The 23,613-nt window shown below is 45.8% G+C and overlaps 4 protein-coding genes across 7 annotated transcripts in view; 1 reads left to right on the forward strand and 3 right to left on the reverse strand.

The window, feature by feature from the left end:
• LOC137790489 (protein jagged-1b) overlaps window positions 1–1,175 on the reverse strand; it is a 41,347-nt gene extending 40,172 nt beyond the window's left edge. Inside the window, exon 1 of the mRNA XM_068584782.1 lies at window positions 981–1,175. Within this exon, the coding sequence (XP_068440883.1) occupies window positions 981–1,139 (159 nt within the window). The 5' untranslated portion in view covers window positions 1,140–1,175. The remainder of the gene's footprint in view (window positions 1–980) is intronic.
• A 2,945-nt stretch (window positions 1,176–4,120) lies between these two features.
• Window positions 4,121–6,430, reverse strand: snrpa (small nuclear ribonucleoprotein polypeptide A). 2 transcript variants are annotated; one of them, XM_068585121.1, is made up of 7 exons: window positions 6,346–6,430; window positions 5,934–6,015; window positions 5,574–5,746; window positions 5,248–5,424; window positions 4,923–5,093; window positions 4,745–4,833; window positions 4,121–4,660 (listed from the first exon to the last, which is right to left on the reverse strand). In XM_068585121.1, exons 2-7 carry the CDS (start codon window positions 6,004–6,006, stop codon window positions 4,501–4,503), a joined length of 843 nt encoding a protein of 280 aa, XP_068441222.1. In that variant the 5' UTR covers window positions 6,007–6,015; window positions 6,346–6,430; the 3' UTR covers window positions 4,121–4,500. The 2 variants fall into 2 exon arrangements, with proteins under 2 accessions (XP_068441222.1, XP_068441224.1); XM_068585123.1 differs by having other exon boundaries at window positions 6,329–6,416.
• Window positions 6,431–6,886: 456 nt separating this feature from the next.
• On the forward strand, window positions 6,887–10,217 carry actmap (actin maturation protease). Of its 3 annotated transcripts, XM_068584266.1 has the most exons (8): window positions 6,887–6,955; window positions 7,137–7,159; window positions 7,259–7,460; window positions 7,769–7,837; window positions 8,090–8,223; window positions 8,575–8,704; window positions 8,812–8,882; window positions 9,520–10,217. In XM_068584266.1, the coding sequence occupies exons 3-8, from the start codon at window positions 7,279–7,281 to the stop codon at window positions 9,846–9,848; spliced, it is 915 nt and encodes a 304-aa protein (XP_068440367.1). In that variant the 5' UTR covers window positions 6,887–6,955; window positions 7,137–7,159; window positions 7,259–7,278; the 3' UTR covers window positions 9,849–10,217. The 3 variants fall into 3 exon arrangements, with proteins under 3 accessions (XP_068440367.1, XP_068440365.1, XP_068440368.1); XM_068584264.1 differs by having other exon boundaries at window positions 6,946–7,159; XM_068584267.1 differs by having other exon boundaries at window positions 6,946–7,159; window positions 8,090–8,214.
• On the reverse strand, window positions 9,963–22,821 carry itpkcb (inositol-trisphosphate 3-kinase Cb). Its single transcript, XM_068584263.1, has 7 exons — window positions 21,688–22,821; window positions 14,313–14,412; window positions 14,019–14,232; window positions 13,458–13,662; window positions 12,839–12,940; window positions 12,285–12,356; window positions 9,963–12,150 (listed from the first exon to the last, which is right to left on the reverse strand). The coding sequence occupies exons 1-7, from the start codon at window positions 22,819–22,821 to the stop codon at window positions 11,941–11,943; spliced, it is 2,037 nt and encodes a 678-aa protein (XP_068440364.1). The 3' UTR covers window positions 9,963–11,940.
• Window positions 22,822–23,613: the final 792 nt, after the last annotated feature.

A 23,613-nucleotide genomic window follows, 5' to 3' on the forward strand; every position in this document is an offset into this window, starting at 1 on the left:
TGTGAGGAGGTTGCAGAGGTGCAGAGAGAGACACGCGGAGCGGCCCGAACGCTCAACATTCACACGACCTGGAGTTTATCTGCTGTGACCCCGGGCTCCACACACACCCAAGACACAAATGCTGTATGTGAGCTTAGTGTTTAGAAGAACACACACACACACTTTGGAGCACCTCTGGGCCTGTTCTTGCTACTGTAGGATCCTGTCACGCATCCTGATAGCAGCTGAGCAGCTGACAGCTCGCAGGGCAAAAAACTGAACAAATATTTTGTGTTTGCACCTTCATGCCCAATGTTATGTTGGCATAGCCAAAGAATTTGCACAAACAACATGCCTTAAGCTAATGCTTGTCTGAATCACATAAGTTGCTGCAGTGACTGGATGCTATGTTCTGGAGCGAAAGAAAGTCAATGAGAAATGAAAATCGAGGGAAGTGTATGTATTGCAAATAATATAAAAATGACTTGCTAATGATGGAGCAAAGAATAGCAGATGCAGCCATGCTTGATGTGTCTGCCTCATTACACTCTGCATTTACAAACAGTGGAGTAATAAACACTGACCCAATGCACAAACAAATAATCTGATCTTGCTTAAATATTAATATGCCAACACATTTTTGATTTTGCAGCCCATGCTTCTAAAACTGGACTCCAGTAGTTCTCGTGTTGCGGGATAACAGACAGCGGGCAGACAACAGGTGGGCACCGCGCCATGGAGCAGAATGAGGGCAGCACAAAGAGGAAGGGACGGAGGGTGCGTGTACGTGCGTGTGCACGTGTGTGTGTGTGTGTGTGTGTGTGTGTGTGTGTGTGTGTGTGTGTGTGTGTGTGTGTGTGTGTGTGCATGTGTGTGGACTCGATATTGACCGTTTCCACGCAGCTGTGATAAAAAAGCAAATACAGACTGAAGCACATTAAAAGTCAGCTCCTGGGGTTTAAGTACATGCCGCCCGGAATAGCACTTAATCGGTGGCTTACCTGCGGTTGTATCGTGAGCGCGACCAGAAGAAACACAGCCCGCTGCAGGTGGAGGTGTCCCTGGTGTCGGTCACTCCTCATGCCTGGCCTCGCAGGGGTCTTTCCGCTCCCGTTTCTAGGTTGTAGCTGAGTTACCCTGCGCGCTCCTGTGCTCTCCATCCCTGCGCCAGGGAATTGGGGACCGTGTTGCGCGCCTTGGCGGTGTGTCCTCCTCCTCCTCCTCCTCCTCCTCCTCCTCCTCTTCTCTCTCCGTGTCCGTCAGTCCGCCCAGCCTCTCCTCCTCTCCGGTGTTAAAGCCAGAAACTCACGCAGAGCCACTTCATCGCGTCCAGGTCAGAGAAGCCTCTCCTCTGTCTCGGCTTGGATTCCACCCCCCTCCCCCACACACCCCTCTCCTCCACACACACACACACACACACACACACACACACACACACACACACACACACACACACACACACACACACACGCACCTGATCAACCCCTTGCCGCTGTGTCTGGGGTGGATTTCCACTGGGAACGGCACATGCACACAAACACGCAAACACGCTCCCCTTTGCGCTGCTTTCCTCCCACCACCTGAGTTAAGAGGCTTTAAAGGTCCAATCTGCCGGCTCACTTGACTTGAACTCTCATCCAAATGAGCTCACACTCTTCTTCTTCCTCTTCTTCTACCTCTCTCAAACCTGATTCACGCTCAAAAAGACTTTAAAAAAAATTGCGATGAATGCATGAAAGCCGGCACCGAAGTTGCGGCTCTCCAGCAGAATGATTCCACTTTGCGCTTCTCTCCTCTGAGCCGGTGGAACCCGATAGGAAGCCCGCGGCGGCAGAGTCAGTGTGGGAAACAATGAGAGAGAGAGAGAGAGAGAGAGAGAGAGAGAGAGAGAGAGAGAGAGAGAGAGAGAGTGCATTGAGGGTGTGTCCTGAGGCAGGGAATATCCGTCTCTCAGCTCTCGTCCGGATGGTTCCCAGCGCGCTCGCGCTCCCTCTCTCTCTCTCTCTCTCTCTCTCTCTCTCTCTCTCTCTCTCTCTCTCTCTCTCTCTCTCTCTCTCTCTCTCTCTCTCTCTCTCTCTCTCTCTCTCTCTCTCTCTTTCGCGGAACCTTCGGACCAACCCCTGAACTTTTTCTTCATGTCACATGTACGCATGGTATTGTCCAGAGCGCGTTCCACTGCTCCTGCGTGGGGGTTTCTGTTTCCTCTCTACCTTTTGTTGCAGCTCGCTGGTTCGTCTCCTCCGGTTTCAGACCTCTGTGTCCGCGACTCGCTTCAAAGCGCCGCCGCGCCAATTAACTCCTTCCCCCCGTTTCTCTCCGGCTCGGTCGGCCTCTGAACGGGGACGTCTCATCAGGCGTTTGAAGTTGAAACCCTCCGTTATTGAAATAGCACTGTGCTACGGGGGGGTGACAATAAAGTTACAAATATATTGACCACACACAAAACTGCTGCTTTGTTGTTTCAAGTGACGCAGGTACCGAACAGCACCTGCACGCATTCAAGATTAGACTCGTTGGTTTTGAACGTGCCGCAGCTTTATGATGCCGCCAGCGGCCATAAATACTAACCGGGTGAGCGCATGGATATAAAAGAGACTTGTGGGGCATATAGGCTTCTTCTGAATGTTGGCACCGGCCACATGGAATATGTTCCACACCAGACTTCCAGAGCTCGTCTTGTTGGGTGCAGGACTTCCACACAATGCACCTTCTTCATCGGAGACAATCTAATGAGATTCTGCCTCCCTCCTCCGCGGGCTTGTTGCTCAAGAGCTTCCCTGACAACCGCTGGTGTTTCGGCGGCCTGGCCCTCTGCCGTGACCCCCGGAGCGGAACAGAGGGCCCTTAAGGAGCAGAGAGGGGATTTGCATAGCGGAGTCAGTGACCTCCAGACACGAGCTGAATCCTAACGAACCCTCCGGAAACACGCATCTCTCCCTGGGTGTGCTCAAAGGCCGCTGTGTGTGGCTCACCTGAGCTGGACTTCCCAAAAACAGGCAACCTTAAAACGCCGTCGGTGTCGTTACCGAGAGTATGCGGCGCCATCTTGTGGTCACGTGTGTCCTTTTGTGCAGAATCTTTGAGATCAACGACTTATTAATCACCATTTAAGTCGACAGAAGATAAGAGATAAAACCTCTGTTGCATATGACTTAACAGTTAAACTCTCTAATATATAGTTTAGAACTCAGTTATAAACGGTTCATTATCAAATACACCTTGTTTGTATTAGCTGCACACATTTTAAAATAACATATGGTATCCCCAGCTGGTCTAAGCGAGGGGTCCAGCAACACAAACGGAGTTCCTATGGTGGCTCGGTTTAAGTGGTCAATGTTAAGAATTGTGAACACCATTTTAAAGAGCATAAAGTGCCCATAATAGTAGATATGCGCCGTCAGCAGCTGATGTTTGAGCTCACTCACTCAGACTCAACTCACAAACAGCCACCGGATACGGAGACGTGTCCTTTCAGTCCTGCAGCTGAAAGGTCGCCGTGCTGCTGAATAAAGCCAAGAGCGCCCTCGTGGCTAAGGTCAGCGCGTTCTCAAGGCAAAATAAGGGAGTGTGGAAAGGCTTGGGGGAACTACAGAAGAATGTGCATGTATGTGTACAATTTGAGCTGACCTGAAGACAACTACTCTGGCCGCAGTTTAAGTCCACAACAGTCCATAACAGCCCAGCTGCTGAGCGCAGCAGAGTCTAAATTAAGCTTTTCAGGCCGGATTCACAGATCACTCCGCCCTGCTCATGAGTCCAGCCTCTGAGGGGACGTGGCGGTCCTTATTGGCCTGTAATGACTAGTGTGTGAAGGCCTGTGAGGATGTGATTTAAACACACGTCAAGCATCTACTCATTGGCAATTTCGACACAATAGTTTCCATTTGCGCTCATTAAAAATTTCAGATAACTCAAGTGTTTAAGAGGTCAACAGCATAATCATAAGTCTGACATGCAGATACTTTGTTTATTTGTTATGCTACTTAATACTTTAACACAACATTATGAAGAAAAATAACTTTCTTATAGACCATGCAGAACAGACAGCCGCAACACACCATCAGAAGTAGGAGAAAGTTTATCATCATCTATTGGTCAAACCCCGACTGCAACATAAATACATAAGGAGGGAGGCAGAACATTTTCTCAAAGAAAATTCACTTTAATATCAAAAACAAAAGCGCCAGGTACAATGTCTGGTAGACCAGACCCTGGGTGCAATGCTTTATGACAACATACAGCAGACACAACAAGTTGCTCAAGGATTTGAGTAGGAATCAAATGAAATCCATACATTTACCTGACGTGTTTTTAATCAAGAGTTCTGCAAGTGTGGTATGATAATACAGAGCAACTTAATGCAAAAATCTATACTTACATGTAATCCTGTACAAAGGAAAAAAGAAAAAAAAACTCTTGAGCATCAATGTGTAAAAAGGTTTCTTCGTTTGGGTCACTGCTGTACCTCTCTAAAAAGGCATGTGTTCCAGCATGACATAAAAAGAGCAGACTTGAAAGGAGTTATTTCTTAGCAAATGAGATCTTCATGGCGTTCGCTTGTGTGATCTTGAAGCCTTGTAGTGCGTCCCGTGCAGCGGCGGCCTGCACCTCGTTCTCAAATTCCACAAAGGCGATGTCGTGGCGACCAGGGACCAGACGCACTTCCTTAAAACCGGGAAACCTGAACACAAACAATACAGTCAGGCATTCGATAAAAGGATGAATAATAAAGTGCAAGATCAAATGCAGAGAGGGGAGTACTAACTGGTTGAAGAGCATCGAGAGCATGAGTTCGTTTGTCTCCTCTGGCAGGTTGGTGAGGAAGAGGATGTGATTGGGAGGATTTTCTGCAATCTGTGAGGATGAAGACAATAGATATCAGATTAGAATCACCAGGTAAACATTTTTTTTAAAAAGAAAAGAAAAAAGAAATGACAACATACCTGCTGGGGCATTTGTCCAGGCATCTGTCCAGGCATCATCTGTCCAGGAGGCATGGAACCAGGGGGCATCTGACCCATCCCTGGAGGGGGCATCATGCCAGGAGGAGGCATGTAAGGTGGCTGGCCTGGCATGTGCATCATACGAGGAGCCTGGTTCATGGGAGGCATTCCCTGATGATTGGAGTACAGAGATGAGCATGTCAGTTGCTGTGATGACATTTTCCACTAACATATTTGCCCTTGATGACCTTCACTCTAATCTGGGTAACCTGTATGCTCCAGTTTAATCATTAATGAACACTATAACCCCCATTGCTCTACTCACGGGCATGGCACCAGGTACTCCAGCAACCATGGAGACAGCAGCTCCTGGTACACCCTTCTTAGCGGCCCCTGCATCAGCTCCTTTGATCTTCTTCCTCTCCTTTTTACGATCACGTTCCACAAACGTCCCCTTCATTTTAGCTATGATGTCTGAGTCAATCTTGGCATACTGGATACGCTGGAGAAGACAGAGGAGTAAATTAGGACCCCATGTATCTCAGAGGCTACAGTTTATATGCAGTTGTTATATTGTGTGGATCCTTTGTGCAATCTTGGATCATCTGTGAAGCCCCTCGTGATGCATTATTCACTGTGGGATGAACCTACCATAGGTTTGTCGTAGAAAGGAAATCCCTGCATGGATCTCAGAGCATTGGAAGCGCTGTTAACTTCTTTGAAAATGACAAAGGCCTGACCCTTCATCCTCATGTTTCGTGCAACTAAGATATCCAAAATCTGTCCAAACTGGGAGAAGATGGCGTACAACGACTTTTTCAACTCTGTAGAAACAATAAATATCAGAATCAGCTGTATTGCTAATGTGAGTCTACACATACGTAGCTCTCATTGTACATATTTTAAACATGCGATAAATCAGTCTCATGAGAGGGGCCCTCTGTGAGCTGAAGGCATTTAACTTCAAACCAGAAATGTAAACTTAGAAAGTAACGTTTAGGAAAAACTTACCATCTTTCTTGATTTTCTCATTCAAATTGTTGATGTAGATTGTGTGATTAAGCCGTACGTCCGGAGCGGCCATCTTCTAAACCTGCAGATGAAAGGTTGGAGGGAAACCCTTTCAATGTTCAGTTTAAACCAGATGAGAGCACACTTATCGCTTAGCTGACAAGCAGCTAACGTAACAACCGTCCGACTGGAATAACGTGGTTGAATACTAGTAAACTAGAAACTAGTAAACTAGAAACTAGTAAACTATAGCTAACGCTAGCCTTTATCTAGCTAAAAACTAGCGTTAGCTATAGTTTACTAGAGCTAAATATATTGATCTATCGATTACGCCTAATGGCCTGCAATGTACACGTAACGTACAAATGGGGGATGCGATTCCACGAATAGTTTACCAAAAGGTCTGAATTACCACGGAATGGTTTAATCGATCAGCTCGTCGTCAATGGAATACCCTCCTCGAAGTGGTGAATGAAATTTCGGCTTTCTCAAATCCCGTTCCCTGTTCTCGCGTTAAGAAACAACACTGGGGCCGTTTCCGCTAAATCCCGTAACCCATCAGATCAGTGACCACCACTAACGTTTCTTTTCTTGTTTAATCACACTTTCTGTAATTTGTAAAAGCTGATGTTACCCAATTACCGATTCAAAATATTGTTTAGAAAGGAGCACATATTATCAGAGTTAAAAATGGACCCTGTTGATAACGAGCGATTGACAGATTCTGATAGCTCGGGTGACAAAATGTTGTTTAACACCTGTTCCTGGTCAGATGACTTGAGCGCCCTTTTATTACTCTTTTAATCGTATTTTTGTTTACTTATTAGGCAGGCGATAGATACTCGGACACATAAATTAAAAGTGCAACGAATAACAAAATTATCTCGTGTCATTATCCCACACAATACAGCCTATGAGCTGCACTGTAGAGGGGACGCAGCAGAGGGCGCTGTGGCCCTTAAGCGGTGGACGGTGGTGCGCCCATGAAGCCCAAGAAGAAGAGTCACGCGCTTCCTAATATGGTAAGCAGCGCTGTTAGCTCAGCTCTGCTAGTCTCAAAAGTGGGTGCAGGGTTAAAATATGACATATATTTGTTGTGATTGACGGCCGCTAAAGGGAAACACATGTTGATTCCTGTTTTAAACCAAAGAACATTGACCACCAAGTGAAAATAGCTTCACTAACTTTACGCTTTGTTTGCAGACTACAGAGCGAGGAGGATAAAGGTAGGAGAGAGTGACGGGTGTTACAATGTTATCACGATGGGTAATGTGCTAGAACTTCTGTAACTTACAACATACTAACCGAACCACCACCTGGTACAGGATTAAGGAGGTCAGTGGAGATGTCACTGGAGGGCCCCCTGTCGTCTCCTCCTCCCCCTCCTCCTCCTCCTCCTCCAGGCCCTCCACCTCCTCCAGCCTTCTCCCCCAAGAAGAAGCTCTATCAGACTATAGCCTGCAGCAGAAGTCCTGTGGAGGGGAACCACACTGAGGCCTGCTTACTGCTCAGTCAGAGAGAGAGCAGGTGAGATGTACAACAAGAGATGAAAAACATACTTTAACCTGACTAATAACTATTTATAGAACTATTTCCCCCTGTAAGCATGTTGAGTACAAACACCCAGTGGTAAGATTATAAAATACACATGTGCAATACTATCCAAATGTTCTGTAATAAGTCCTTCCTGTGTGAAGTAATGTTTACTTTTCTGTTGACGTCTTCACTTGTGAAAATAGGAAAAGCCCTGTGACAATGTCTCACTTGAAAAAGACTGTTGAACTGAATTGTCATATAATGTGTGTTTATGTTGTGTATTTTCTTGTGTGCTTCAGTTTCAGGAAGGACCTGCAGTGGATCCTGGTGAACACGTATGTGCCCTCGCTCATCCAAGATGGTCCACAGTAAGTCAGTCAGTACACTGGCGTCAAACACAGATGTGCAAAGATGTTGGAGAGAGGGAGGGAGTGGGAAATCTGACTTTTAAATAATCTGTAATCAGAATCAAGTAACACCTTGATCTTCTTTGACTGACAAAGCACAAATACAACTGCTGCGTGTTCAATGCTGTGGTGTTATTAGTTTGCTTTGTTTCTGCTTCAAGGCCTAAGACGTGCTAGACTCTTCCAGCTGAGCGTGTTGTTCATCCCTATCAGGTGCGGTCTGGTGGCTCTGTGGATGTCCGCTCACCTTCGAAAGCCACAGCTGAGTATCGACATGGAAACTGTTGCCCAGACGGCACGGAGCCGGGGATACACGGCACAGGGGGAAATGTTTTCAGGTAACAACGGTGTGTAAATGGTGTTGAGTCTATTTTGAATGATGTTGAATGATAGTATCTGGAACAAGAACAAAGGGATGTTCGCTTCTGTTGTGATGGATCACAGTTTAGTTTATTGGGAAGTTGTCTGATGGCACAATGAAGCGTTGAAGCTAAAGTTCCTACCTCGACATCACTGGATGTCTTCACAAGTACAAATAAGACATAACACTCCAGATGTAGGATGCAATTAAAATGTTATGTGATAACCAGGTGTGCAACTAAAATATTTTATTTTTAGTATTAATTCACTCTGTTTTACAAGCAACTGAAGGGCAATTTCAACTGTTTGAGTTGTTTTCTTTATGTTCTCATTTTCAGCTGAGGACATGGCGCTGCTGGCGGAGGAGGTGTGTGGCTGCGAGGCAGAACTGCTGTCGGGGGGGTTGAGTGGTGATAACGCTGCAGCCATCATCACGCACCTGTGGGGGAGACAGCCGGTTCTCATCCCGTATCCCAGACTCAGGAGCGCTGACACGAACACAACGTTGTGCTGTCATTGTTCTTAAACTGCTACTTGTGTCATGAAAGGACATAATTCCTTGATGGTGCGTACAGATATGATGAGGACTACAACCATGAGCCGTGCCAGCGGAGCGGCCACAGGGCGCACTGGGCCGTTGCCTCAGGTAACTGGGAGCTCCCTCACCAGTAAAGAGCTTATTAGCAAAGGGCTGAGTTATCCCTCACAAACTGAACCGGGGAACGTCTGCTCCATCAAGCTGGTTTGAAGCTTTTCCACTGCAGTAAGCCAGCAAAATGTAACTTCTGGGAGCTTCTTGTGGGTCGGCAGCGAGCTCAGATGGTGTATTTGATGGAACATAGTATTGAACAACTCTAACATCAAATACGACACCAAGGAGGTCATTCATTTTATATTAAGACATGAAGATCATTTGTAATCTTTCACAAGTTCCCAATCACTTTGATTTTGTTCTTGGTTGCTAAGTAATCTATCTGCCTCCGCCTGGTGAACATACTGTTGCACATACTTTTAAAGTTGCCTGTCTGCATTTAAAAAATATAGATTTCTGGGGATATAATCCATACGATTTATATTTTTGGGATTATTAAAGGGCAAATACAGTGAAACTGTTTCTCGCTAAATCTCACTGCTGTCGAACTTGTTCATTTGTTAATGTTATATTAATAGCAGGTCACATGAATATTAACAGCACAAACGTTGAGTGTAAAAAATGCTGTGCAGATATTAGACCGCAAAATCAACACGTGGCACAATTGATTCATCGGTTTCATTTGTTGCAGGTGTGCTCCTCGGGGTGGCCAGGGGCAGCGTGAGCACAGAGCTCGCCCGTCCCGACCCCGCTCTGCCCTGGCTCCACCTCGCTGGAGACGCCTCGTGTCCTGTCGGCAACACGGCGGTCAAAGAGGTTTACGTCCTGGCTAAACAGGGCAAAAGCCTGCGCTACCAGCTGTGGAGTCTGGACAGCGTAGCTCAGAGTAACGGGCAGCTGAGGACCATGGACCCTCAGAGAGCCGGCGACGGGACCCAGTACGTGGTTCCTCAGGGAGGGCTGGAAAGCGGGCTGGCTGGACGGGCGGTGATGCTCCACACGAGGACAGAGAGGCAGTAACGTGACGCAGGAGCCGGCTGTGTGGAGGCTTTAAAGTGCATTACTGGATGTTACTGTTCTGTGACTGCGTCCTGCTCGGGGACTGAGGGGCGATGAGAGTCCACTCGTCCTTCAGCACCGGGCAGCTCGAGTATCTCCAGCTGTGTTGTTGATATCAATGTAGATAGAGTTCATTTGTACTGTTTCTGTTATATTTATTTCATTTAGCTAGACGAGCTAAAATAACAATGGTTTTTTGGTCATACAGGTTTACAATGAAACACATAAATCACTGACTGAATGGAATGTATTAATAGTATAAATTGTTTAAATTCTTGATTTACTGCCTGTACACATTCTGGGATATTCAGAAAAATAAATCTCTAAACGATGAAATCAGTGTGTGTTTACAAAGTGTGTCTGGAGAGACTCGGACTGAAGTGAAAACACACTCTGAAAACTCTTATTTCCAGTTTATTGCAATCCATGACTTGGGGGGGAAAAAAAGCAGGGAATTAATATAAATGTTCACCAACGCACTGCATTTAAAAGTACAAAATCGGGTTATGAATCCAGTTTTCTAAATAATAAAGCTGCGCCCTCTTTGAGAACCTGATAGTTTGCCATTTTACAAATATAGAGGGTTTGTGGGCAAAGAAATATAATACTTTGTAAACACTAGATTAATCATCTCTCCTTGTATGTTTACTCTGAGGAAACAAAAAAACTGAATTCCTAAAAATTGAATTCATACTTTGGCTCACGCGGCGCTGACTGACGCCGACGTCTGGCATACTGGCGTCTGCTGTCTTTACCTCGCTGCTGCTTCCAGTCAAGGGATGACACACATGCTCATAAGCACTGTGACAAAACATCCAAACATGAAGTTTCTTTGTAAACGCTCCATCCTGCATAAAAGGATTCAACCCCGCAAAGCACACGGATTCACAGCGACGTCCTCGCGTTTGAAAAGTTCTTATCTTTGATTAAGTGTCGTTGTTGAATCAAAAGACACATTTCCAGTTAAGATCACGTTTAAGATGATGCACAAGTGAAACCTCACAAAAACCTAAACAGACCTGAGTTACTCGGGTCGTTCCAGTTCCTTCACACCACTGCTCTGCTGTAAACTCCCTGCAAAGCTAAAGCAACACTGATCAGAGAAGATGACACATTAAATTCATGTTCTAAATATCTGTAAACACAGTACTTGACTGCTGCTTCCCCTTTTAAGACACTTGATTTGTTCAATGGCTTTGTGAGGATCATTAGTGCAACAAACATGGCCGCCAAGCTGCTGACTGCACAGGAGAGAAAAACAACGTTTCACTGCATCATCATACAAAAGTCAAAATGTAGGAAACACTTTTCTGCAGGAAGTTAAACTTTGGATTATATTAAGTAAAGCAGTGAATAAATGGTAGAACTCTTTGGACGAAGAAAAGCACGAGTCCACTGCACTGGAATGATCGAACAGCTCGCTTTTTAAAAATGTTAGGCACAAAACAAACAAGGTAAGGAGGTTATACCAAGGCCAAACAAGTTTAAATAAAAATGTATTTACACACTGAGTTCGTTAACAGCTGGTCTAACCAGTGTTTTAGTGTTGCGCTATACTTAAACATCAAAAATGGTCCATAATAAAAAAAAAAATGACTCCAGTTCCCCAAAGCTCCTGAAAGGCTGCAAGAAAGGACTCACAGCTCTGGAGGAGTTCATGGTTCTGAGAGCGCTGTGTGACTGACCAACAGAGGGAGATGCTGAGCAGGAAGATGAGCAACGTCAAGCGCGTCTCTGCAGGAAAGAGTGACTGCCGGGTCCATGACTTCAGACTCCACCGTCCTTGTGACTAACATTCAAGTCTCCCTCTTTCTTCTCCAGTTTGCCTCAATTCACCTGTCCCCAAGTTCACCGTGCATGAAGTTGGCCTTTGGCCTATTCCACGTTGCAATAGAAATCCTGTGCCTTTACTTTGCTCATCATCTTCTTATTCAGGTACAGTGGGATGAAGACACTTGGGTACTTGGTCAGTCTCAGTTTCTGTAATCTCCTATTTCGTCTTGTAGCTCCTCCACCATCTGGACATCAGTGTTTTACTGGAGTCCGGTGAGACTCACGATGTCTGTGGCAGCATAGTGCTGAAGATCTGGATGAGGTTGTCCAGGCCCCACAGGTAGCCGTCCTCCCTGTTGCCCTCCATCCAGGGGGTCCTGTGGTCCAGGGTCTGAGGGGCCGGCAGGGGAACCGTCTTCCCGAAGTCGATCATCCACACTCTGGCCTTCCCTGAGGCGTCGTGCACAAACAGCAGAGAGCTGCCCACGACCTGCGAGGGACAAACCGGTGAAACGGGTGAGTTTAGCTTTTACACGTGGAAAGAATGATATCACTTCATCTTCAACTCGGCCAACAGGTCCGTTCAGCGATCACGGGAACCCAGAGCGTGTCGGTGCGTCTCACCTCGTGTGTCCTGAAGAAGTCGGACTGCTCGAGGACAGACCGAAGCTCTTCCAGCCGCTGCAGGTAGAGTTTCTACCAAAAAGAGAAAAACAAAGAGAGATTGATCAATAAGCACTTTTATTGATCTTATTTCTCACTTAACCGCGAGTCTTAAGCCTCAAATCCTTCCTTGACCATTAAAATACATTTAAAAAACAAACTGTTTAGATACCGCCAGTAGCTAGCTAACTTAACTTAGCATAGAGCCTCGTTCTACCCAGAAGTCCTCACCACCAACACCTGTACAGAGCCTTCACTGTATTGTGTTTGTTCACCACACACACACACACAGACACACACACACACACACACACACACACACACACACACACACACACACACACACACACACACACACACACAGAACAGTTTGCTGTTACGGAGGAGTTATGGACCTGTTGCTTGGTAACAGGGGAAAGGTGGTACTATTCCCTAGAAAAAGCTTCCTCGCTGCTCTGCGGGTCAGAACAACAAGCAGCAGCAGAAGTGGAGCATCGTGACAGCGAGCGACATACCAGGATCTGAGTGTTGCCAGCAACAAAGTCCTCCAGGGCCTTCATCACCTGCTCCCTGAGCTTCGTCTTCTTGAAGCTGGTGTTACACGTCCCGTCAGCTTTCTGTGAAGAAAACAAGATGCTGTGTTCACTTTGTTGTAAGGACAACAATTCTGATTCCTACTGAGCACATCAAGAATCTAGAGATAGAGAAATGGATAGATGGATGGATAGACAGACAGACAGACAGACAGACAGACAGACAGACAGACAGACAGACAGACAGACAGACAGACAGACAGACAGACAGATAGATACTGTATTACTACATGGAGAACAAAACAGCTGCTTTTATGTGCACAAGAACCAGTTCAGCTCATGCAAATTGCAACATGTTGGTGCAACATGAAAACAAGGTCTGGAGTTCTTCTTGAAAGAACAAACATTTCCCTTTTCGTCTGCCCATCCAGCAGCAGACTGTGCTCCATGTCCTCTCCAGTGTGTGTGTGGTCCAGTGTCACAATGATAAACATTTACTCCCATTATTGCGTTACTTCTTTTAGAAACTATTTGTCTCCTCTCCAGCACTAAGTACTCAGTCAGGCATGCTCACAGCTGTGCGTCCAGGACGACCTCTGACCTTAATGCCTTCGATGCGGAAGCCGAGTGTGGCGGTGGAGCTGAGCGTCTCCCTCCACTGCATGTATCTGGGCTTCAGGACCCCCTGCTGGGCCTTCTCCTGCTCCGTGGGGGCCCCGGGGTCCACGGCCACCATCTTCTCATACATGTCCTTCCTCAGTCGTGGACGCTCTCTGGCTTTACTCAGCTCCTCCTCCAAGTATGTCCTGGAACGTAAAGGCTTATTATTTCATTTATAGTCATTTTAATGAGTTACTGTATTATCCTCCCTTTCCCTCTCTTTGTTCTACATTATTTGAAGTCTTTATTGTTATGTTTATTGTCCTTTTCGAATTGTTTTAACCTGAGCTCTCATTTTAAATCTGTTGTTATTATTATTATTATTATTATTATTATTATTATTATTATTATTATTATTATTATATAGAGTAAATGTGACAGCTGATGGGATTAAACTGTGTATTCAGGCTCATATGAGTAATACGATTAATCTCTTTTCAAGGCCCACTGCATCCTGATGAAATGGTTTCTGCTGTCCATCATGATCGGTGCCGAGTCTCACCTGCTGCCCATCTTACAGTCCATGATGGAGGGCGAGTCAAAGTCAGCCAGCAGGTCATCCATCAGGTTGTAATCCTGCTCCTCTCTTTGCACGATCCCATAATAACCAGGCACATAGGGGCGAAGTGTGTCCTTCATCAGCTTCTGTAGGCACTGCTGCTCACACTGACAGTATCGCTTCAACAAGCGCCCGTACTCTCCGGCCTGGAAGTTTCCTTGGAGGAGGAGACGGAGAGAATCAAACACCGCACAGGAAACGTGCGCGTGATGATGTTTAGTTATGCAAACTGTATACCTGCATGGCCGGCCAGCTGCACCCATGGGTAACGCTTCTTGAAGGACACGACGAAGGGGGACCAGTGAACCATGGTCTTCAGTTTCTGCCAGGACTTACTCTGGAAAAAGAAAAACAAGGAGCGTCATTGTGCTGCGACGAAAGATGCTAACGACCAACGTGAAGCTCTGATGAATCGGTGCAAGAGCTTCTTCTCTGGTCACGATTACGCACTGAACTAAATACAGGCAAGCAAATGACTATTCATTACAGGAAAACACACCGTGTGAGCGCATACACACGCACGCACACACACACCTTAGTAGACATTGGACCGACCCTCCTCTTCAGCTCAGGCCAGGTGCACGAAAGACGGGAAAAGTCCATTCATAAAACATTTACCAAAGCTACCCATTAGTGACGTAAAACAGAGCCTTACTGTACAAAACACGCTCTCTGTGTGTGTGTGTGTGTGTGTGTGTGTGTGTGTGTGTGTGTGTGTGTGTGCGTGTGACTGTTATCTGTGTTGGGAAACACAAGGACAGTGTGCAACGGCTTTGACGTCAGCAATCTGAGAGGAACATGACATCGATTGATTAGAACTTGTGTGTGTGGGAAATCAGAACAGACAGACAGTTTATGATGGTAATGTGTGTGTGTGTGTGTGTGTGTGTGTGTGTGTGTGTGTGTGTGTGTGTGTGTGTGTGTGTGTGTTACATTACAGTAGTCGTGACTGGCATTACTGAACATCTCTTGGCTCTTTCTCTATTTAAGGTCTGGCTAACCTTGGATGATGTGTGTGTTTGTTGAATGCGGGAACACAAGAGTGTGACCGAGGCAGAAAAGGGTTAACGTGAGTAATAAAACGCAAGGACGAGAGGCTATAATAATAAAACAAATCTTTTTATAACTAAATAACATCTGTGAATGACCGCGCCGCTCCTATCTCTGCCATGTTTACACGTCGGCCTATCGCTGCTCTGCTTACATTCCTTCCACAGCTGCTCAGTTGAAACTATGGTACAATAAAACAGTCTCGATGCAGCGGAAACTGCAGGGACTGTGTTTACCCTCGGAGGAAAAAAGAAGAGCAAACGGGATCTATTTAAATTTAAGAGGGCAGTTTTGTAGCTTGAACTTGTCCCTGAAACGTGTTCTCTCAATCAGCTTCATACTTTTGCGTGAGAGTCCTACAAGTTACACATTTAAGAAGTATTTGGTCGTGAATAGTTTGTGTTGTTGAGAATAACTGGATGACAAGTTTTCCTTCAAACAGGTTTGTGATCCGACAGCCGGTTAGTGTGAAGAAAGACACGCAAGGCCGAGAGTAACGAGACGCCAGTGATCCCAGACGTCAATCCCATCAACAGATTAACCAGGATATGACCTCCTACGCCGTCAGGGCATAAAACCTGTGAACTGTATTTCACTACATTTGGGACACAACATATCCTTTCACAACGGGTGAGCCTTCCAGGACGTTTCCTCTTTTTCAAGTAAAACATCCGCCCAAGTTTACGCCACATTAAAAACACTCCTGCAGGTCAAAGTGCTGCTGCAGGAGATATGATGATCCCCTTGTGTCAGGTTGAGAACACAGAAGCCTGTGAGGGTGGAGGGTGTTCACTTCATCACTTCTTCATCAGTCACAGGATCATTCTTGGCATTTAGGTTTAAGCAGCATTTCTGATTTCATTGCTCCGTGTAAATAAATTGAAGGTGTATTTTTGGTGGGTGTTTGATTAATTCAGTGCATTGTAATGAAGGACATAAACTGGCTCAGGACGGCCCCCGCGTCGACGCGGAAGCGGCCCTAAGAATTTCGAAAAACTTTCCTAATAAATTAATATCTTCTTGATAATACGGCACAGAGATATGGCTTGAAGTCTGTCGGAATCAGTAGACGTTACACTTCCTTGTCTTATTTTTTGCGTCATCGTAGGTGATTCACACAGCGAGATATGAGCAAACACAGCTGTGTCATATTATACACACAGCTTCAGTGTGTGTGAGAGAGAGAGAGGAGCAGGCAGTTTAGCCTGAGCCTTTCACACGCTGTCACAGTACGATCGCTCTGTCTCTCAAACTGCCAAAGATGGTCAGTTCCTGTCGGCTGAACCAACCAAAAGAGCCGCCTTATTAAGCCGCCGACACCGTAGCAAAACTTCCTCTAATCTGCTGGAATAACTTCCGTCTGTGGACTACAAATGTTTGTTTACCAGCGGTCCACCGAGACCTCGGGGTCTTTCCACTTTGCTCTTACGGGATTGTTTCTTCTTCATCAGGAAGGTTGAGAGGAAGCTGAAGCCGACATCTCCAGCCGCTCTTCTCTCACTTCTCTGATGCGTCAGCGGCTCTCTGTTTAATTGCTTCGAGCTGACAGTTTGTCTCTGTGGGATCAAATCATCTGACTAACAGCCGCAGCCAATGCTGCTAATGGACACGTTTAATGCAGATAATCCCTTGAAATGACAAGTGAAAGCCTGGACTGTTGTTTCTATTCAAACTAAGTAAAGTCTAGAGATGTATTGCCGTCTCTGCATCCCACACATTGCAGCTTTTTAAACATCGAGGTCACATTTCACCTCTCACAGTTCAACCTTCACCATCTCCGCGTTCTCTTTTATATAACTCACAACTCTAACAGTGTGTCATTGCTCTGTGTTGTATAAGCGTCTTCACTCCCCAAAGAATCAATGCTGACGAATGTGCTCGAGTTATTTATGTTTTCCCCGTTTAAAATCAACGCGTCAAATCGCACACGCGCACACACACACACACACACACACACACACACACACACTTATCTTTACAGTGTCCAATACTTCATCTCTCAGCACATGTCAGCTTAAAATATACTGTACTGTAATAAATGGTTTTATTATATATTAATATAGTTTTTATTACAATATAGTAAATTATGTTGGTGATATTTAGTCTAGCAACTAGAGGTGTGGACCCTCTCAGCATGACACGTTGGCTTTAGTGAGTTGTACCTAGAAACTGAAGGTATTTGTGAGTCTGATTGCATAAGTATGACCGCCTGAAGCCTGAAGATCCTGCTCCTTAACCCGGATAGAGAGCTCATCCCTTACACCGGACTAACTGCATGTGTGTGTGTTTGCCAAACAACCATCACGTACTGTAACTGCAACAATCGACACGGATCATTAGAATAATAATAATAATAATAATAATAATAAATATAGCACCTTTAAAAACAGAGTTTACAAAGTAAAATCAATCACACTCGCGCCTGAATGCCCAAACCTGCGTTTGATGTAATCTACCCTCAAATCATCTTTCAGAAGACGCGTGACGTGAGCGAGTACACTCCGCAGTCTGCATCGCTGGACAAACATGTGCAGCTTCCCATGTCCTACCTGGCAGACAGAGCAGTGGAGGAGGAAGCAGGCGCTGACACAAGCGCACACGGCCACGGAGACGCATCGGGAACGCAGCCAGCACCAAGCGCTGCGCACCATGGGGGGTCTACAGGGGGCGCCAGCAGGGCTGGCTGCCTTCCTGTCAGCCCGAGATCTTTTACAAGCGCCTAGAAACAGGTCCACTGTTAGCTCAGCGCTAATGCTGCCGCTTCTTCCAGGTATTCAGTGTGTAAACTCTCGCTGTCCTCTGAGGCAGCCTGGGAAATAATCCTCTGTTAGAAGCTTGCACTCACTGCTTACACTGACCCCTCTACTGCTGCTCGACACCCTCTTTCTGTCATCCCGATTCCTCCTGTTTCCACATCCAGTTGCTCCTCCCTTCCTCTCAAAACACTTTCTCAAGACATCTTCTTTTCTGACCATCACATCCTATAACTCCATCTGTCACTTGGCTCACTTCACTCGACCATCTGCCTGCTTGAACCCTTTCTCTCCCTGACTCACGTACCCTCTCTCCCTGAAGGGAAACCCCCACACACACTGAACGGTCTTCTCTTCCTCTCCACCCCAGCATTGTTCTGTCATCAGTAATCCCCACAGGGCCAATCCTGAGCCCCGCGCGGAGCCAGCCTGCTGTCGGACTCATGGGGGCAACGTGCCTCCCCGTTCTCGCCTTAGTCTGCGTGACAAATTCCCTAGAACCATGCAACTCACACCGATGCACGCATGGTGTGTGTGTGTGTGTGTGTGTGTGTGTGTGTGTGTGTGTGTGTGTGTGTGTGTGTGTGTGTAGAACCTGTCAGACGACTATCATCAACTGCACAAGTGTCTACATGTGCACGGACTGCAGTTTTTTTCAGGTGCCGTCAAAGCTTTACTTCACTTTAAAACCACATCCCGTTCCCTTGACTGAAGACGGCAGAGCTTGAGATTCAATTGTGTGTATTTTATTTTCTCTGAGCCTGTAAGTGTCTCTATCTATAGCTATATCTATAGATATACATATCTATATATATCTATATATATCTATAGATATACATATCTATATATATCTATATATATCTATATATATCTATATATATATAGATATATCTATATATATATAGATATATATAGATATATCTATATATATATAGATATATCTATATATATATAGATATATCTATATATATAGATATATATATATATATCTATATATCTATATATATATATATATATATATAGATATATCTATATATATATATATAGATATATCTATATATATATATCTATATATATATATAGATATATATATAACATATAAAATATATATATATATATATATATATATATATATATATATATATATATATATATATATATATATATATATATATAATGTAAGTATAAATACTTTCACTCCAAATCATAAGGAATAATATATTATATTTTACGGATATGTTCTGTCATTAAATGGTTAAATTGCCACTTACACATAACAATATGATAATATGACACAGTAATAACTGTCCATTGATAAAAATATATGACAGTTTACTGAATTAAAGGATCTGAATACTTCCCCCACCACTGCATGTGCCGTTAATGAATATTTTCATGCTGTAGGATGATAGTAGTGATGATAGTGGTGTATGAAGACTTGTGGCTCCAGACCACCAGCATGGAGTGTGTGTCTCTCTTTGCAGCATGGATTATGTGTTTCAGGGCTGTGGGAGGGATGTGTGGGACTTGTATAATGTGTGTCATGCAAAAACAAGTCTGCAGTTGTGGCTCGTGAATAATCATGCAGAAATAAGAAGAATCATCAGCGCATGTCGGCCATGTGACTAAAGTTTCACTGGATTAGTTGTCTGTGATTTGCCCGCTTGCACTCTTTTTCCTCTTGTTCTCTGTTCCACTGCGTGTCTCATCGGGTTTCAGGGGGAAAACATTATGGGGGAAAAGTTATAATAAATTATAAAATAATATGTTCATTGTTGACTGAGCAGACATTTATCTGACATAATTCAAATGTCAGAGACAGAGTCGATACTCTGTGTGTGTGTGTGTGTGTGTGTGTGTGTGCGTATGTGTGTGTTTGTACGTGCGTGTGTGTACGTGCGTGTGTGTGTGTGTGTGTGTGTGTGTGTGTGTGTGTGCGTGCGCGTATGTGTGTGTTTGTACGTGCGTGTGTGTACGTGCATGTGTGTGTGTGTGTGTGTGTGAGTAAGAGAACAAGACAAGGAGAGAAGAAAAAAAAGTACCATATATGGCAATGCCGTCGCCTAGCAACCGGCTCTGCCTTCAGCCCAATTTTCCATGACACACAATGAACTCTGAATGCAACGCAGCATCGTGCGTGTGTGTGTGTGTGTGTGTGTGTGTGTGTGTGTGTGTGTGTGCGTGTGTGTGTGTGTGTGCACGTCACTCTAAGAATGCATGTTTGAGCAAGTATCTGCTCCTCCACCGAGTGAGTGAGATGTAACTGGTTTGTCTGGCAGCAGCTTAAAGCCAACAACAAAACACACGCCCTTGAAAAAATATAGATCTCACTCCACTGAGAGGACACAATGTGCCCATGAACACACCGCCCGGCCATAAAAGCATCGACACGTGTTTCACAACCGCTCAGGTTAAACTCCTCGGATTGCTCTTTTCCTGGCTTTCAGTGAGACGAACACACCGTCACTAACCTGCTGGTTTATATAATCACTACGGTCACTAACCTGCTGGTTTATATAATCACTACGGTCACTAACCTGCTGGTTTATATAATCACTACGGTCACTAACCTGCTGGTTTATATAATCACTACGGTCACTAACCTGCTGGTTTAAATAATCACTACTATTTAAACCTGCTGGTTTAAATCGATTAGAGCCTCCTAGTGATCACAGGCACAAAGTAGATAAGATCACAGTAATGACAGTAAAAACACTCGGCGGTCCAAACAGCCGTGAAATCAGACTGAAGTCATCGTCTCCATCTTGTGTTCGATCTTCTCTGGAAAACCATAACATACCAGACAAGGGTGGAGCGTCTACTGTGGAAAAATAACTGAACAATGATTGAAAAACCTCTGAGTCCAGCTTCGGCCAGGTTTCTATGTTTCGTGAGGGAATCTGAACGGCCTGCTGCCTGCTGAACGTGAGCCAACGTGCACGCTCGCTGAAGGCCTGAACAGAAAACCTGCAGAGGAGATCAGTGGAGATACTGGAGGACTGAAGGGGAGACATCCTGTTTCTGAGACGACTCATTCCAAGCACTTGGAGTCGACAGTGCATCAAGGCCTCGGGGTAAGTAGGGGGGAGAGAGGAAACCCTTCAACCTCTGGGGCAGTAAAGTCACTTGCAGACAATGTGGCAGCTCATGAGCGTGATAAGCATGATCATGGGTGTGAAGGGAGACAGAGGTGGGGTTGGAGATAAGAGGCTGTTTCCTCTTATCTGATTTACATACGCGATTGTCTTGTTTCATTATTAGTGTGTGTCTAACAATTAGCAATTTGAAATGCACATTAGACAAATTCAATCAAATGAAAGGCCATTTCATGTCGTCTCTGGCGTTTCCTCAGACATCGAATAGTGACATCATTTATAATTTGCACAACAGCTCATGAAATTAAAATAAATATAAACATGGCATATTGAAACATCTTCATCTGACAGTGACTGACGTCATTGTGCACGTGCACAACAGACCATAACAACCCTGTGTTTTCATGCTCATAGGCCTGTTTCCCTGCATGTTTGTTTGTGTGTGTGTACATGGATCCATTCTAATCCATTGTTTGTCTCAAACCACTTCTTACCTGTGTAGTCATGGTGCACCTGACGTGTTGCTTTGACTGGTGAGTTCTGTTTGGCTGTCACAGTGCATGCTGATTGCGCAATACTAGCACTTTTGGTGGTCGAAGCAGTAAAACCTGTTGGTGTTTTGTGTTGTTTTTGTTGTGTGTGTATGTGATTATTGAACTACTGCACGGACGGTTTCAACAAAGTCTGTGCGGAACACACAGAACACGCACTCACCCCCGTCCCGTCGTCGGGGCTGCACATGGACCGGGCCGGAGACAGACTGGACTCGATGTCGCTCCCGGTGAAGTCGTCCTCGGACTCCTCGAAGGACGAGGCGGAGGACAGGCCGATGGAGGAGGAGTTGGACAGCTTCCTCGGTGACCGCATCAGCGCAGGGGACCCTCCGCAGCCGCTGTCTGAGCAGGGGGACTCGTCGTCCGGGTGCAGGTCCAGACACAAGCCGGTGCTGAGCTCCGCTCGGACGGGCAGCAGCACCGGAGCCTCCTGGGAGCGGGTCGGACTGGGGTCCCGAGTGATGATGAGTTTCGGTATGGGTCCAGGGAAAGTTTGGCCCTCTGGAAGACCATGAGGGGGCTGATCGGAGCCCGCTCGGCTCTCACTTTCAACAGGACAACACTCGTGGTCCCCGGTCGCTGCGGGCCGAGCCGACACGCTGCTGCAGCCGCTTTTGGTCATGCTGCGCTTGGCGGGGTCGTCCGTGTTGGCCAGTCCGCGAGTCAAAGGTTCATCCGGGGACGAGCCGGAGAAAGTCCGCTCAGTTTTCGGATTAGAAGTGAGCAGCGTGGCCGCACTCAGAGCCTCCCAGACCTCAGTCACAACACGACCCGGCTCGCTTCCCCGCAGTGGCTGGTCTTCCATGGCCCTCGTCGGGGGACCCGAGGCATCGTCTTCTCGCCGGGATTGTGGCTCCTCGCAGCCCGCTCCGCTGGCTTCATCGGACGAGCCAGCCGCCACCTCTCGGTTCACGGCGTGTTTGGCAGCTTCAACATTAGCATCGAGGCCGGATGGCGACTCAAAACAACCCGGGTGTGCTCGGGGCTCCTCCGCCGCCGACACGACCTCGTCCCTCGGTAACTTTCCTACTCTGTGATCGCGGCGCGCTGCTGGATCTCCGGCTTCGTTTCCGCAACCTAACCCCGTTTCTGTTGGGCTGGCGTCCCGCTTTCTCCGTCCCAGACACGATAGCACTTTATTTTTCATCGGACTCCTGTTCGACTGGTCAGCTCGACGCTTCTCCCCGCTCCTGAACCCGCAGACACGGAGCCGCTGGGCTGTTTCGCCTGTTTTCCACTTGGCTCTGCTTGGAATGTCGGCGGTGTGCGAAAGAGCCGAGCGCGTTTGGCCCATCCTGCATGCCGTAGTAGTAACAGTGACCCAGACACACCCTCAGTGTTGAAATCGCTTGAACAGTGTGCTCTACCCTATATACAGGAAGCCATTACTAATACAATCCATTTTTTAAGCCTGGAGGAACTTTAATTGCTCCACCTCTTTGTTTTTGCAACGTCGGAATTGTTCAAATCTGTGAGAACAAACAGATGATGAATAATTTAGCACACATGCATGAGCATTAGCTCACCACACCAAAACACTCCCATGTCTTTAAATGCATTATCAGTCTGATAATGTAATTATTAACACATACAAGCAGCTGCGTAACAGACCCAGTAAACACTGCCTGCCATTAATCACACCCTTTAAAATCAACAATGTCAAATAATCTGTTATTTATTAGTTTTGAAAGTCAGATATTATTTCCTGGAGCTGAATATATATCAAGGGGGGGTTAAACCAACTTCACTAATACAGAAAGTATATTCCCAGGGAAAATATGACAAGAGGATTGATTTAAAAATGACAATAAAACAGTTGAGAGTGAAGAAATATAAATAGGGTTTCCGGAAGTTTCAGACTCAGGTTTCACTAGTAAGAGTCATACTGCCCTGGACACTGTGCTCTTGCTCAGGTAAGCTTCATGTATCACTTCAGCATTTCATATAATAAACAAAAAGCGTAATCAACTTAATCAGCAGGCTGACTGCAGATTAAGTTGATACACAGCTCTTAGCCTGCTGATTAAGTTGATTACGCTTTTTGTTTGGCAGCTTCAACATGACTGCTGATTAGGTTGATACACAG

This window comes from Clinocottus analis, unplaced genomic scaffold, assembly GCF_023055335.1.
Source record: "Clinocottus analis isolate CAN_PGR_092001 unplaced genomic scaffold, fCliAna1.0.p SCAF_2, whole genome shotgun sequence".
NCBI lineage: Eukaryota > Metazoa > Chordata > Actinopteri > Perciformes > Cottidae > Clinocottus > Clinocottus analis.